At 42.6% G+C, this 15,643-nt stretch overlaps 1 protein-coding gene across 6 annotated transcripts in view; it reads left to right on the top strand.

Annotated features, from left to right (window-relative positions):
• The window catches only part of LOC105492335 (trio Rho guanine nucleotide exchange factor), a 368,213-nt gene that overhangs the window by 177,034 nt on the left and 175,536 nt on the right, over positions 1-15,643 (top strand). For all 6 annotated transcript variants that reach the window (XM_071099091.1, XM_071099090.1, XM_071099092.1 and 3 more), the window contains exon 10: positions 13,836-13,958. In XM_071099091.1, coding sequence (XP_070955192.1) covers positions 13,836-13,958 — 123 coding nt within the window. The remainder of the gene's footprint in view (positions 1-13,835; positions 13,959-15,643) is intronic.

Below are 15,643 nucleotides of genomic sequence, written 5' to 3'. Positions count from 1 at the left end.
AAATATGACATAGCTTTAGGGATAAATAAGATAATAGCCGTGTCCTTGCCCCCAAATAGAGGGAAAGACAAGGGAATGAATGGGGTGTCCCCTCTGGGGAGGAGGAATCCTGGAGAATGCAGGGCAGCCCATGGCCTCAGGAAGTTGGCTGGGAGCTGCCGTGATAAGCCTGCAGAGAGCCACTCTCACTGTCTCAGGTTTCCATCTCCTGAGTGGCATGTGAAGGTGAGTGAGTTTTCTGCTGAATGGGCTGGGAGTTTGGAGAGTCGCCCTGTGTTCCGATGAGAATGAGATTCTCTGTATGTCATTCACCGTCATTGTCATCATTCTTCACTTCACGTGAGTCTGGTAAGTTCAAAAGACACTGAATGGGCCAGGCGTGGTGGCTCACGCCTGTAATCCCAGCACTTTGGAAGGCCGAGATGGGCAGATCGCTTGACACTAGGAGTTTGAGACCAACCTGGCCAACATGGCGAAACCCTGTCTGTATTAAAAATACAAAAATTAGGCCAGGTGAGGTAGCTAATGCATGTAATCTCAGCACTTTGGGAGGCTGAGGGTGGTGGATCACCTGAGGTCAGGAGTTCGAGACCAGCCTGCCCAACATTGTGAAACCCTGTCTCTACTAAAAATACAAAAATTAGCCTGGTCTGGTGGCACGTGACTATAATCCCAGCTATTTGGAAGGCTGAGGCAGGAGAATCGCTTGAACCTGGGAGTCGGAAGTTGCAGTGAGCCAAGATCGCACCATTGCACTCCAGCCTAGGTGACAGAGTGAGAGACTCCGTCTCAAAAGAAAAAAAGCCTGGCATGCTGGCACATGCTTGTAATCCCAGTTACTCAGGAGACTGAGGCAGGAGAATCACTTGAACCTGAGAGGCGGAGGTTGTAGTAAGCCAAGATCACGCCACTGCACTTAAGCCTGGGCAACAGAGCAAGACTCCATCTCAAAAAACCAAAAAAAAAAAAAAAAGAAGACTCTGAATGGCCCAGTAATTTTAAATTTTCATACACCGTGCTTTGGTTCTAATTTTATTTTTTGAGTTCTCCAAAGGTGACATATACAAAGTGCTTCAGGAATGATCATTTTGTTATTATTTATGCTTCTTAACAATGTTGTTTTAGTCCAAGAAGATAATTGCCGGAGAAAGAATACAGTGCAGGAAAGAAGAGGAGGGAGCCAGTGGTGAAGAGGGATTGAGAGGACAGACATTGTGGGAATGAAATCATGAATAATCGTGTTTTTGAATTGTCCAAAAACTTCCACAAACCATGAAATGTTGGCGGTTTAAATGTAGCTGTTGAAAGCTTCCCCACATTCCTTGTATCCCTTGGGTCAAGCATAATTCCACATCCCTGGACTGATGCACTTCCCAAGAGGGGGCCTCATTAACTCACCCAAGGGAGCAGTGGCAAGGACACCCCCACCTTTCCCCCCACACCCCATTTCTCATGGCTCTTTTTTCTCTAAACTCATGCTTAGGTTAGAAAAGAGCACAAGGTAAGGAAGCCCTTGGGAATAGGCTGAATCTGGCCATCTAATTTAACGCCAAATACTTAATATGCTTGAGTTTGAAAACAGCAAACATGTAGAAAGGTAATTATGATAATTATGAGGCCAGTTCTTTAAGCTAGCTTTTTTCCTGCTCTCAAACAGCATGTTGGCTTGGATGTCAGCAGGAGAAAGTGTTTTTTTGCAATACACATAATGCATATATGGTCCTGTTAGCATTCCATAGAAAATAGATACTGTTCATGGAGGTAATTATTTTTGTTGATGAATGATCTGGAATGGTTTGGACTTGTTATGTGAACAAGAAATTGCTCTGTAGGCTTTGACTTGTGAGGTAAAGAGTGAGGCTGATAAGATTAATCAGAGCAAATACTGTGACAATAGGATGTCAAAACCAAAACTGTGTTTCTGAAACTCAAGGAATTAATGACACATAGGGAAGTTTTTGCCATATTAAGTATAGAGTAGGAGAGGCAAGTCAAGAATAAATGAAAGAAAAATAGTAGTACTTTAGAAGGACGTTACCAGCAGAAGATAAATTTGTAAAGACAATAGTAACCGAAATCCGAAATCCGTAAGAACATAGTAAACCTATTAGAGACACCACAGTGGTTTTCATTTGACTGCTTTGGGTGATGCAGAAGCACCTGTAAATACATTGAGAAAAAGGAAGAGCAAATTACTGAACAATAGGCGAGGCATGGCATGATGACAGTTTTATGAACGCCACCCCAGAAGAGTAAATGCTTGTCTGTTGAAAAATATTTGAAGGAACAAATACGTCTGTTAGTGGGCCCTGAGGAACCAAATGGGGGAGGATGACAGAGGGAGTTTGGTTTGTAAAACATGGTTAATTTTGGTTTCGTGGTTAATTTTTTCCCCTCTTAATAAGCAGAGGCCAATTCATAACTTCTGTGTAGAAGGCATTTCGAATGGTAGTCGGGCGTGGCAGGAGAGGTGGTTGAAGCTGCTGTGTGTAGCACACTTACCATGCTTCCAATTTAGAGCTGGGCGGGGAGTTGGGAAGACCTGCTGAGGACTTTCCCAGACGCACATGCTGGCTGCCTTTGCCATTGTTCACTTAAAAAGAAAATGGAAATTCTTTATCACATTTCCTAATGATCAAATAATATGCATCTCTCCATTGCCTTATGTTTAGTATCAGAGTATCTCTCAGCAAAGGTTTGGTTGAATGAATGAATGAATAGCTGTGTTATTGCCACACACTGTTTTCTAGTTTAGAGTATGCTTTAGTTTTCTCTAAGAAGGTAACTTATTTTTGCTTTGCCTGTTCAGATGGGTAGAAGTAGTCCAAAGGGGATGCCATCAGACTTGTTTTTCTGCCTTACCCGTTCAGCTGGCCTGGCTCTACTTGGATTGTTGCGATTTAGTTACTCCAGCGTGTCAGGAGCAGTGAATGGCCCCATAGGTTTGCTTTCCTGAAGCCAGATGAGTTCCCTGAGGAAGCCCCTCAGCGGGGATGCCTTCTGCAAAGCCCCCATTTCCCCCATAGCTCTTCATGTGTGAGCGCCACCCCCTTGCAAGTGTCTCTTGGCAGGACCCTCCAGGGCCATGTTGGACCATTTTTAAAATAATACTTTTTTTTTTTTTTTTTTTTGAGACGGAGTCTCGCTCTGTCGCCCAGGCTGGAGTGCAGTGGCCGGATCTCAGCTCACTGCAAGCTCCGCCTCCCGGGTTTACGCCATTCTCCTGCCTCAGCCTCCCGAGTAACTGGGACTACAGGCGCCCACCACCTTGCCCGGCTAGTTTTTTTGTATTTTTTAGTAGAGACGGGATTTCACCGTGTTAGCCAGGATGGTCTCAGTCTCCTGACCTCGTGATCCGCCCATCTCGGCCTCCCAAAGTGCTGGGATTACAGGCTTGAGCCACTGCGCCTGGCCAAAAATAATACTCTTAAAAAACTGATCAGGCAAACCTAGTCCACTCTAAATTCTTCTTGTCCAGATTTTATTCTTTTTTTCTCTTTCTAAAACACCTTAATTGAATGTGTGATGCTCTGAAAGTTTCAGGGATAAATATGTTGACAGGGTCCAAGTTCCTTTTCTCAAGGAATTTATAATCTGATAAGAGTAGATTGTTTTTAGCAGATGGTTTTGTAGTCTAATAAATTTGACTGTGCCAGGCTCATCTGCAACACTCGTGTCTTTGGTTATTGTGGAGTATAATTTGCTAAGGCGTAAATTTGAATCCTGCCTGTCAAGGTGCTATCAGGAGTGAGGGGTAAATAAAACTTGCGACCTCTTCTGTGGTGTCTGATTGCCTTACAGCATATACATTTTGATGGGGCATATGTACATTTCAGTGATTTGTGCAAGTTTGGGTGTTCCTCAGAGCTTTTTCTGAATTCTCAAATGTCAAGTGTCTAATACATAAGGAAAAATGAAAGGTCCTACAGTAGAGGGGCAAGTAGCAGCTATCATATTGAGGGCTACTAGGTACATCTTTGTGGAACAGGTAGAGTTTGAGCAGCTGTTTGAAGGATGAGGAGAAGGCTGGTAGATTGAGGAGTGGGCAATGGGAATTCCAGCAAGAGTAGGACAGAAGAGTCAGGATCCATCCAAGGAGCAGCAGGTGCCTCATGTGGATGGGGAGGTATGAGGTGGCGCTGGTGCCAGCAAGGTAACATGGGGCCAGGCACAGAAAACGTGGCCCCCACAACAAAGGTTTTGGGCCCCTGTTGAAGGAGCTCATGCTTACCTGCACCAAATGTTGTGCATGGTGCCAGGACTGTGTGTGACATCAGAACAGCACCAAGCTCATCTTGGTGCTTCGTGGGTGCTCACTGCCGTGTATGTGTCTTTCCTGTCTCCATGCTCACAGCTGGCCTATTGAACTTTACCCATTTCACCTCATTGAGTTCAAAGCCCAAAGGACCTCCTATTCTGTGCCTTTTAACTTGATGCTGTAGGCAGTGGAGGGTGGATAACAGGAGTGAACCTAAAGACCAGGAACCTGGTTAGGTTCCCATGTGGACGCCTGATATGGTTTGGCTGTGACCCCACCTAAATCTCATCTTGAATTGTAGCTCCCATAATTCCCACGTCTCATGGAGGGACCCAGTGGGAGGTAATTGAATGATGGGGGCGGGTCTTTCCCATACTGTTCTCGTGATAGTGAATAAATCTTGCAAAATCTGGTGGTTTTATAAAGGGGAGTTACCCTACACAAGCTCTCTTGCCTGCTGCCATGTAAGACGTGCCTTTGCTTCTCCTTTGCCTTCTGCCATGATTGTGAGGCTTCCCTAGCCATGCTGAGCTGTGACTCCATTAAACATCTTTCCTTTGTAAATTACCTAGTCTCGGGTATGTCTTTATTAGCAGCATGAGAACAGATTAATACAACACCCCTGCAAGTCGTGGGTGAGTAAGTCTTGCAGAGTGAGAATGTGAGGACCACAGAGACAGCCATCAGTGTTTCATTCACTGGTGTTTCCCAAGTGTCTGGGAGAGCAGATGTCAGTATTTGTTGAATGACTGAATGAGTAGTTGAAGGAATTTAAGAAATTCCCCAATTTTGCTAATTAAAGATTCTTTGGTGTTAAAAGTTGCTTCATTTATTCCAAAATGGGGGAGGGTTGGTCTTATATCTGGGAGATCTGCCTGAAGGATGGAATCTTTGATATTGGGGAACTAGGGGTGTCCAAGGAAGGAAGTGATCATTTCAGTGCATGGGAATTTTGAAAGTGTGAGATCTCTCATGAGGATTTTGGTCATTGGAATGCAAAATGAGGGTCTTTTATGCTGAATTCCAGCTGGAGGAGGGAAGTTGGCATATGTCTAAGAGGCAAAGCAACACATCCCAGGTCTATAGGGAAGGCATTTCACAGATTTGCCTCAGGTCCCAGCCTATTCCTTCAGCCTGCAAAAGCCAGCTCTGCAGGAAGCCTGACTCACGAGCTCTAGGTTTAGCATCGCCTACACTAGACCTAGCTTTTAAGTGAAGTTTGAGTTCCTGAACTCCCTTGTCATCTGCTCGTTGAGTCAGGAGGGAGTTTTCTGATTACACTTGTCAGAATCATATAGCCCTAGCTATTTAACACTTGCTTCTGTTTACACTCCCACACTCGCAGTTTCGATTGTGTCTCTTGATTAGAATGGCTACAGGATTGCCATCTTCTCTGAGTTCTCTGTTAGAATTAGAGAGTGCTGAGTAGGGGCACAGGCTTGGTTTTGGATTGGGAACCACTGGGCTCAGGTAGAGGCCGCCTGCTGATCTTCCTGGTGGGTCTGGAGCCAGCTCCTAATTACCTTCTGCAGTAGTGAGCACAGAATAGAGGGGACCGGAATCCAGCCATCCCTGGAACCCCAGCCGGGAAGGAGCTGTGGATTTAACAGTGAGAGGACAAGGGCTGGGGAAAGGGCTGGCTCCCTCCCACACACCCCTCACCCAAAACATCTTCACTGTCAGTCCGTGGTGAATGCTAGACCTCAAAAGTTCCCACTCTTCCCCTGGTCCCCGAAGCCCACAGATGTGTGTTGAATTCTGTGTCTGTTTCATTTCACTTTTAAAAGTTGTCACGCACACAATAGAATTTGGAGCTGGAGCCCCCTCATTTTCCAGGTAATAAAAGCAAGCCTTGGAAAAGTCGAGTGGCTTGGCAGAAGCGCCAAGAACCTCTTGGTGTTTTTACTGTGTCACCGCTCCGTGTCTGAGGAGGATGCTTACCTTGTGGAGCTAAGCAAAAAGTAAAATCAACATGATACTGAAGAAAGAATCTTCGAGTGGTGGTTTTAGTCACAGGGAAGGGGCTTTCCTAGAAGCTGCAATTGCCCATGACTATGAAGCAAAACAGCCACTTAAGAAGAGAGAGAGAGATAGGCGTTTAGTCCTTTAGGAGGGAATGAATGGAAAGGGAAAAGGTGAGGAGGGAAAAGGAGCTCCAGTGACCACTCTCCAGCCCCACTCAGCTGCCTCAGGTCTCCCTTTCCCCTCCGCGTGGCACTTAGACAGCTGGGGGTGAGTGATGCGGTCTGGGGTCTTCCTGAGCTTGGCCTCCATGGGAAAGGGAAAAATAAGACCAGTGATTTCATGAGTAAAGTACGTCAGAGCACTAGAAAAGAAAGTGTGAGCTAGACTAACACAGGATGAGCATGTGAATTCCAGTAATTTAAACTCAGTTCTTTTGTGATTTTTACTTTGTTAGTACATTTCATTAATAGCATAATATTGACTATCCTTGCAGCACTTGCAAACACCAGCCTTTAATAAAAATTAACATTATCTACATGAAAGTCTTCTTTTATGGCCACCTACTTACGTTTAACCAATCTGAAATGATGTTGCTTAGTCAACGAGTCATCTTTTGTTGTATATCATTAAAATACCATTGATTTGATAGTCAAGAAAGCTCAAAATGCAATGTGTTCATTTCTCTATCAGTTTCCCCAGCGATGTAAATAAAAGACAGTGATTGAGCTGTGAGTAACTAAAATAAATGGAAACAGGTTGGTAATTTTGGTTTTATAGAGAATGTGGGCTGGCAGGGAGTAAATCTATATTTTGCAACTGGAAAAAAATCTGACTTTGTATAAAAAAGAACAAATTCAGAGTATTTTAGATTTACCTTTGCTTTTCATTTGTTTTATGTATTATTTAAATGGATTGTAGAATCAGAGGAGCTTATTTTCATTTTTGCTTGCGTAAGCTGTGACTTAGAAGGGGTTCTCATTAATTTGACTGAAAACACACTAATTCATTATGTATTGTCTCTTGGCTGGACTGGGTAGATAAAGGCCTGTAATTTGCTTATCTTTGTATGTTTTAAATGGAAAGATTTCACAAGTGTGTCTTTAAAATGTTACTTAGACCAGGTATATTGACTCAGGATCACTTGGTAATCTGAGTAATCTACCCACAGTGGCTGCAGTTGACAGATGATTGTCCGTTTTCTCTGTGTGCATTTTGGATCCAGAATTACCTGTAAAAACAGACTAGCTTATGTTCTTGGTTGCTTTATGTCAGATGTATTATGTAGTTTTTCAAGTAGCAATTCTAGAGATGGCACTCTAGTTTTAGAAATATTTTAAAGGTTTTCAGACAGTATTTACAAACTGAAGTGGAATGTAGTGAGCTTGGAGTTGAGAAGACCTCCATTTGAATATCTTTCCTTGGGCAGGTTACTTACCCGAGCCTCAGTTTCTTGCTTAATAGAAATAATGATAAAAGTCTGCTCTCTTTTTATTTGTAGCCTTTATTTGTGATTGAGAATTCAGAATTTCTCAAAGATTAGAAAAGTAACACAGTGTATAATACTAACACTTCTAGTGGCATCTGGACAGCCCCCCATAATCAAATGTGTGGCTGTTTCCATAACTGAATGTTCAAGGACTTGCACTTATTAAGGACTCAGTAAAGACTATAAGTACCCTCAGGTTAGGTTTTATTGACAGATGAATTTTTAGAACCAAGTTTTGAAAAAATACTTGGAATTTCAGAGCTTTCTGTGGTTGAGATCATGGACCTGTATTGCCCTCCCAAGCAGAGTGTGGAACAGTCATTCAATAAATGGAGCTGATGACAATGACACGATGCATGACGATGACAGAAAACTATTCCAGGAAGTATTTGCAATAAACATCTCTGCATTTTAAAGGAAAAGTATCATTTACGTTGGTTTTCACATTGTATGTTGCTGTGAGGTAGGCTTTGAAGTACTCTCCTATTTGATGAGGGTTTAGTATGTGTTTCTCAGTCGGTGTTGCTATAAAGGAATACCTGAGGCTGGGTCATTTCTAAAGAAAACAGGTTTATTTGGCTCACGGTTCTGCAGGCTGTACAAGAAGCATGGCACCAGCATGTGCTTCCGGGGAGGCCTCAGGCTGCTTCCACTCAGCGTGGAACGCACAGGGGAGCCGGAGCTGCATGTGCAGAACACATGGAGAGAGAGAAGCAAGAGAAAGAGGAGAGAGGTGCTGGGCTCTTTTCAACAATGAGCTCTTGCAGGAACTAAGAGTTAGAACTCACTCCCTCCCTTGAGGTGGCACCAGGCCACTGATGAGGGATCTGCCCCCATGACTGAAACACCTCCCACTAGGCCCCACTTCTGACACTGGATATCATATTGCAATGTGGGACTTGGTGGGGCCAAACAAACCATAGCAGAGAGAAAGAGAGAGATAAATTTTTAAACAAATTTTTAAATAGTAATTACTTAGAAATGGGAATCCATAAATACTCTACAAGTCCACAAATACTGAGTATTAGATAGTAGGGACCTACTACAGAAAATAATTTTACAGATAGGTGATACAGGATGGCCAGAACTCTGCAGCAGGACTCAGGGGAAGCATGGCCTGTGGCCAGTTCCTGTTGCATCTAATCAAGGATTGGTAACTGTTTGCAGATTTACCCTAACTCAGTTTTGCTGAGCATTGTGACAGCGTCATTTCCTGAGAGGTTACTTACCCAATAGCCTGAACCATTCTGCAACAAAAGTGGAGGAGCTCTTTCCTTTCTTATCTCACCTGTATGTCAAGGCAAAGGCAGTGTAGACAGAAGGATGAGCCCTGAGGCAGGCATCCTGGCTTCCAGTGCACACTCGGGCTTTCCCATAAAGTCATGGAGGGCCCTGCCTGTGTCTTCATCTATAAGAGGATAGGGGTCGTCCCACCCCTGGCTCACTGTGAGGATGGATAGCTCAACACACGCACAGCCTTAGGTCAGGGGCTGCTTCCACGCAGGTGCTCAGATGGTGAGATGATTGCCAGTCAAATGATCATAATCATACCACCATCACGTTCAGTCTTGCAATTAGGGCCTTGGTTTCCTTTTCATTACAAACAGGGAGTTAAGCTAAACATTCTGAACAGCTTTCCGCCTTCTGACATTCGACTTAGGTGCTGAGCGATGGTAGCTGTTTCAAGTGTGGGTGGTCCACCCTGGAGCAGCCATGACCTTGGGACTGTCATTTTGTCCATTAGAGGGCACTGGTGTACTGAGGAATGAGCCCACACCACACCCTCTAAACAGAGAGGAAGGTGGTGGTGGTCTCCAGCTTTGCTCTTCTGCTTCTGTGCAGAGTAGCCATGGGAAGGGATCAGCTTTTGTCTTTCTCATCTGGAAGGGAAGCAGCAAGCCCCAGGCCAACCTTATTGTCAATGGAGTTGAGGCCACAGAGTAAATAGATGACAGCACTGTCTGGGAAGGGGACGGAGGTACAGCTGGCTGGACTGGATAGATAAAGGCCTGTAATTTGCTTATCTTTGTATGTTTTAAATAGAAAGATTTCACAAGCGTGTCTTTAAAATGTTACTTAGACCAGGTATATTGACTCAGGATCACTTGGTAATCTGAGTAATCTACCCATACTTAGAATCAACAGTCTCATGGGGAGTTTGGTTTTGAATATTAGCTGGGTTTCATAGCTGTCTGCAATTATTTTAATAAAGTGGAAATTATTGTTGGAATTTATACATATTCCTTTGAATTATTTTCATGTTTATTGGAAATACAATTTCACCTGGTATTTATATTTCTGTCCGAAGGAATCACTGGTAAAAGAAAAATGCCCATTATAATCCTAAGTGGTTGGTTTATAGCAGCTTTTATTTCCAACTTAAAACTTCCTAAAATACTTGGAAACAGATTTCTTTCTTTTTTATATTTTTGTTGTTGTTGTTGTTGAGACGGAGTTTCGCTCTTGTCACCCAGGCTGGAGTGCAATGGCACGATCTCGGCTCACCGCAACCTCTGCCTCTCAGGTTCAAGCGATTCTCTTGCCTCAGCCTCCCAAGTAACTGGGATTACAGGTGCGCACCACCACGCCCGGCTAATTTTGTATTTTTAGTAGAGACAGGGTTTTGCCATGTTGGCCAGGCTGATCTCAAACTCCTGACCTCAGGTGATCTGCCCACCTTGGCCTCCCAAAGTGCTGGGATTACAGGTGTGAGCCACTGTGCCTGGCCAGAAACAAATTTCTATTAATTTTAAAATACTGTATTTTGATTCCTCTAGCCCTTTCTACCAAATAATGTTTATCTTTTATTTTTTGAAATTGTGCCCTTATTTCAAGTCTCTGTGGACTTTCCAGTAATCATCAGGTTTGCTGCTTACTGGTGACTTAATTTTTCTCTTTACATAAGTTGAATAATATACAGAATATACTATATAGTTTTTAAAAAGTCTCCTTAGCCCTCCTGTAGATCTTACAGGCAGGTGAACTGTAGCAGAGGTGTCACTTCTGTACCTCTACATTCTTTTCAAGCTAGAAATATTTGATACTTCTCTTTTGCATGGTTTGGCCTCATGCCCAGAAGCACATTCCATTAAATGTATCCATTCCCAAGGCTGAGAGGTCCAGAAGTTGTCCTTGAGACCGTTTCTTTAGCAGTGGAATGGACCTGTGTTTTAAAATATGATAGACTGTGGGACGAACAACTCAGCAGCTCTTTGTCTGCCTCGAAATCAGGTGGCGAGTGTAGCAATGCCTTATAGGGCTCTTTTTTTAATCCCAAGGAAAAAAAAAATGTACTAAATACATGAGTTAAAATGATATACTCAATACACTAGTTAAAGTAATGCGCTCAATCCACGAGTTAAAGTGCGCCCTGGTACACTAGTTAAAACAATGCGCTCAATACATGAGTTAAAGTAATGTGCACTCAATACGTTAAAACAATGCGCTAGTTAAAACAATGCGCCAGTTAAAACAATGCGCAAATTAAAACAATGAGCTCAATATGCTGATTAAAACAATGTGCTCAATACACTAGTTAAAACAATGCACTCAATACTCTAGTTAAAACAATGTGCTCAATACACTAGTTAATGTGCTCAATACACAAGTTAAAACAATGAACTGAATACACGAGTTAAAGTAACGCACACTCAATGCCCTAGTTAAAACAATGCACCCATTGTGCTAGTTAAAACAATGTGTGCAATACACTAGTTAATGGCTCAATACACAGGTTAAAACAATGAGCTGAATACACGAGTTAAAGTGATGCACCCTCAATGCGCTAGTTAAAACAATGCACCCATTGTGCTAGTTAAAACAGTGTGCTCAATACACTAGTTAATGCGCTCAATACATGAGGTAAAACAACGAGCTGAATACACAAGTTAAAACAATGCACTCAATACTCTAGTTAAAATAATGTGCTAAATACATTAGTTAAAATGGAATATGTGCAGCCTGTGCCATCAGGAGCTTGAAATGAGATGGAAGCTTGCCATGAGTTTTCGTTATAGGCAGGGATGCCGTTTGCCACACTGACATTAAGATGTTTGACATAGAGGTCATCGAATGCTCACCGCTACCCGTCATTATCACCACTGGACAGGTAAGGAACCTGAAGCTGAGAAGGAATAAGGAACTTGCCCAAGAGCACACAGCTAAATTCTGTGTCTCTGTACAGTGGGGCTGGAAATGAGACCAGACTCTGCCTCTACCCCCACCCCACACCTCCCACACTTCTGATCTCAGTGCCTGCCAGTTCTACAAGGGTCTGTACAGAGGACTTCGAGAGGTTTGTTAAGGTCTGCAATTTACCTGTAATACTAACTTTGCTAGACCTTGAGCAGAAAGGACCCTCTGCCAGGCCCTTAGGTGTGAAGGTCAGTGGTTTGGAGCAATGAAGAACATGTCAGGCTCTGATCCTCACCAGCTGCTGCTTTTTTTCCCTCTATATCTATGAACGTGGCCGATCTCTCCACAGTACAGTTGATCAAGGGCAAGGAACCACAAGCTAAGCCCCCTTTATTTTGCTATTAGCAGAGCCTTGGCTGGTTGGCTTCCCAGATTGCCCTCTAGACCACTGTCTTTGCTGCGTGTGCCCATTTGTTCTTTAGTCCAAAGTGATTTCGATCTGCATCGTCTGAATGTTTGTGTCCTGCCAAATTCATGTTGAAATATACTCCAGAAGAGTTGGGGCTTCCGGGAGGGAATTAGGCCATGAGGGCCTCACCCTTGTGAACAGCATTAGTGCCCTTATGAAAGAAGCCTGAGAGAGCTCGTTTGCCCCTTCCTCCATGTGAGGACACACAGAAGGTGCCTTCAGTGAGGAACAAGCCCTCACCAGTCACTGCGTCTCCTGGCTCCTTGATCGTGGACTTCATAGTCTCCAGACTATGAAACCCTACATTTCTGTTGTTTATAAATTACTCAGTCTAAGGTATTTTGTTAGAGCAGACTGAATGGACAAAGACAGCACCAGAGTTACAACATGCAAGGTATGAGTGAGCCTTCACTACCATTGCTGTGTATTAACAAATATGTTTCAATATTTAAAATCTTTTAAAGTTTTTAGTTTTTAGCTAAAGACATCACTGACTTAGTTTTTTGCTAGTTATCTCCTATCCATCAAAGAGGACAAAGTGGGCATTTGATGTAGCGTAAATACAGTTGTTCCTCAGTGTCTGTATGACCGCCCACAGATACCAAAATCTATGCATGCCTAAGTCCTGCATTTGGCCCTCTGTATGTGTGGGCTTCACATTCTGCAAATACTGTAGTTTCAGTCCACGTTTGGTTGTAGATGCAGAACCCTTCTGTACAGAAAGCCGACCGTACTTATTTTTTAAAACCACATAAAAGTGGACCTGTGTATTTCCAACCCGTATTGTTCACGGCCCAACTCTTGTTTGTTAGATATTGTCAGCGTTTTGTGATTTAAGTATGAGACCCAATGAACTACTCAGTTCCAACTACGAACTTTAAAACATCAGATTGTACTGCTTTGCTTTTACTTTTTCTTTAGTGTGGTGGATTTCACCTAGCAAGAACTTTCAAGTAATTAAATTCATGAAATGCTTAGCTTTTGCAGCATCTTAAAGAATAAATTATCCAAGCTCAAGACTGAGGCATGTAAGCGTTAGGTTTTACTTACTGTGTTTTGAGTCTTCTAAAGAAGAGATGGAAAAAAAATGACTCTAGTTAAACTTGAATTGCCTTAGTAGTGTAGCTTTAAGCCTTGTAAAATTGCTAACTTAAATTGGCCCTGTGTGACTTCCTAATCGCTGTCTTATACAAAACCCAGTCAGTTTGGTGGCTCAGTGGTGCATAGATAAGTTGAGATTTAATTTAATCGTTTTGCATGCAACGTTTATACATGGAAAGATTTACACTTTTAATGTAAGAGATGATTAAAGGCCTGGTGGGAAAGCTGATGTAATTATCAGCTTGTAATTATCAAGTGTGTTAAATAAGTATCCAATTACTTCTTCCCAGTTTTTTTTTTCTCATTTGCTTCTTGTTTCTTACAGAGCTTTGACAACAGAAGGGGTCTTCATTGGACAACCTTAAACATTGAACATGGCAGGACATTGTTTTTATGGCATTTGTACCTGTATTTCATTGTAGGTGCTAGACTGGATCGAGAACCACGGAGAAGCATTTCTGAGCAAACATACAGGTGTGGGTAAATCTCTTCATCGGGCCAGAGCATTGCAGAAACGTCATGAAGATTTTGAAGAAGTGGCACAGGTACAACAATGGCTTCCATTATTTTATCCCGTAAATACCCGTGTGGTTGATTTTGGATTACAGTTTTAACCACATTTGAGATAAGTTAGCATTAGTGCGATGCGTTTGACACCTCAGATGAGGTCAATGCTCCGATTTCAGAGTGAAATTGTCATTGCCTTGGCAGAAACATGATTTGGTCAGTTGACCCTTTCTAAAATGTGATGTTCTTGGAACAGTAATGTGGCTTGGGTGTTTTTGTCTTGTTTATTATACCAGTGTCTTTTGACTACTTCGTGAAATTCTAATTTATAGTCAGGAAATAACAGTTCCTTTTGTGTTTCTGTAATAGTAGGCTAAGCCTTACTTGTCCTGTTTGCATTGCTTTAAGTGTGTGTGCTTAGGAAACAGGAGCCGGGAGTCCAGTGTGTTCCGAATGTGGGTTTTGTGGGGTTTGAGCACTGGCCGTGTGACTTTGGACGAGTCGCTTAACCTTTCTACGGGTAACTTTCTGATCTGAAAAATAGACCCAGTAATTTATTAAAAAGATTTTTCTTATAGTCAACTTCTTTAAACTAGTGAGTTGTGGCTTGATGAAGTAACACAGCAGAGATTCACAAAGGAAGTGGTGAAATGTTACGGTTGAATTCATTAAAAAATGTCCTAAATGTAGATTTATTATATGGAACAATTCTGGTGTTCTGAGAAGGAGGAACCCAGAATTTGAACCTCATTTTTACGTGGTGGAAGCGAGTCATACAGTGTAACTTCTGCAGACACAAGACCTAGCTGCAGGGGCCCTGGGCTTCAGAGTCTGTTTTAGACACGGCTGCAGTCACCTCAGGAAGCTCTTGGATCCATTTTGCATGCAGTTTTGCAGAGTCAAGAACTGCCTCGTGACTAATTTGAAGGTCCATTCCTTAATTTTGTGCAGTGATTGTGAGTAGCTCTATCCTGTTGAATGAATCCATGCTAATTGATGTGTATGTGTGGTGTGAAGAGCCATCGTGCATTTTCATAGGCTAGTGTCAAAAAAGAAATAAACAATACTTTTCATGCGAAGCTTTTTGCAAATGACTGTCAGAAAAGGAAGATACTCTTTCATGTTAATATTCCTTTTTTAGATTTAAAAAGTTATGATTAAAACAGCCAGTAAAGCCCAGAAAACTCAGGTTCAAGGAAGCATCTGGGGTTGAGAGCACAGAAGATTTCTTTACTCTCATTCGTAAATCTTTGGCCTGGCGTCCTTCCTAAGTACCTGCCATGTGAGTTCCTAAACCACCCTCGCTCTTTTCTGCTTATCCCCCTAGATTCCAATTACCTTCCAGAGAGGTAACCTGTCGCAAACTTATTATCCAGGAAGCCATTTCTGTCAACAGCTTTTCGTATGTGCCACGTAATTATCTTGTCTTCCCGGATAAAAGAGTGGGTCATTTAGGAAAGCAGGAGACCTTGAGTTCATTCTCGATTTTTAGAAGAAAAACAAACCAGTGACTCCCTGGTCATTACTGAACTCATTCATCTTTTGCAAGGAGGATAACTGCTTCCATAACATGTGGACATACAGAATATCCCCACATGTGTAGCAGGCTCTAAATTCTGATTCGTGACAGCCGTTAGAGCATGCATGTGTACAAAATAGGCTGTTGTTTTGCAGTAAGTTCGGTTTCTAATATAAGATGTATTGTTTCTAATCTTTCAAAATA

This window comes from Macaca nemestrina, chromosome 6, assembly GCF_043159975.1.
Source record: "Macaca nemestrina isolate mMacNem1 chromosome 6, mMacNem.hap1, whole genome shotgun sequence".
In the NCBI taxonomy this organism is placed as follows: domain Eukaryota; kingdom Metazoa; phylum Chordata; class Mammalia; order Primates; family Cercopithecidae; genus Macaca; species Macaca nemestrina.
This window is presented reverse-complemented; position numbering and strand designations above follow the sequence as displayed.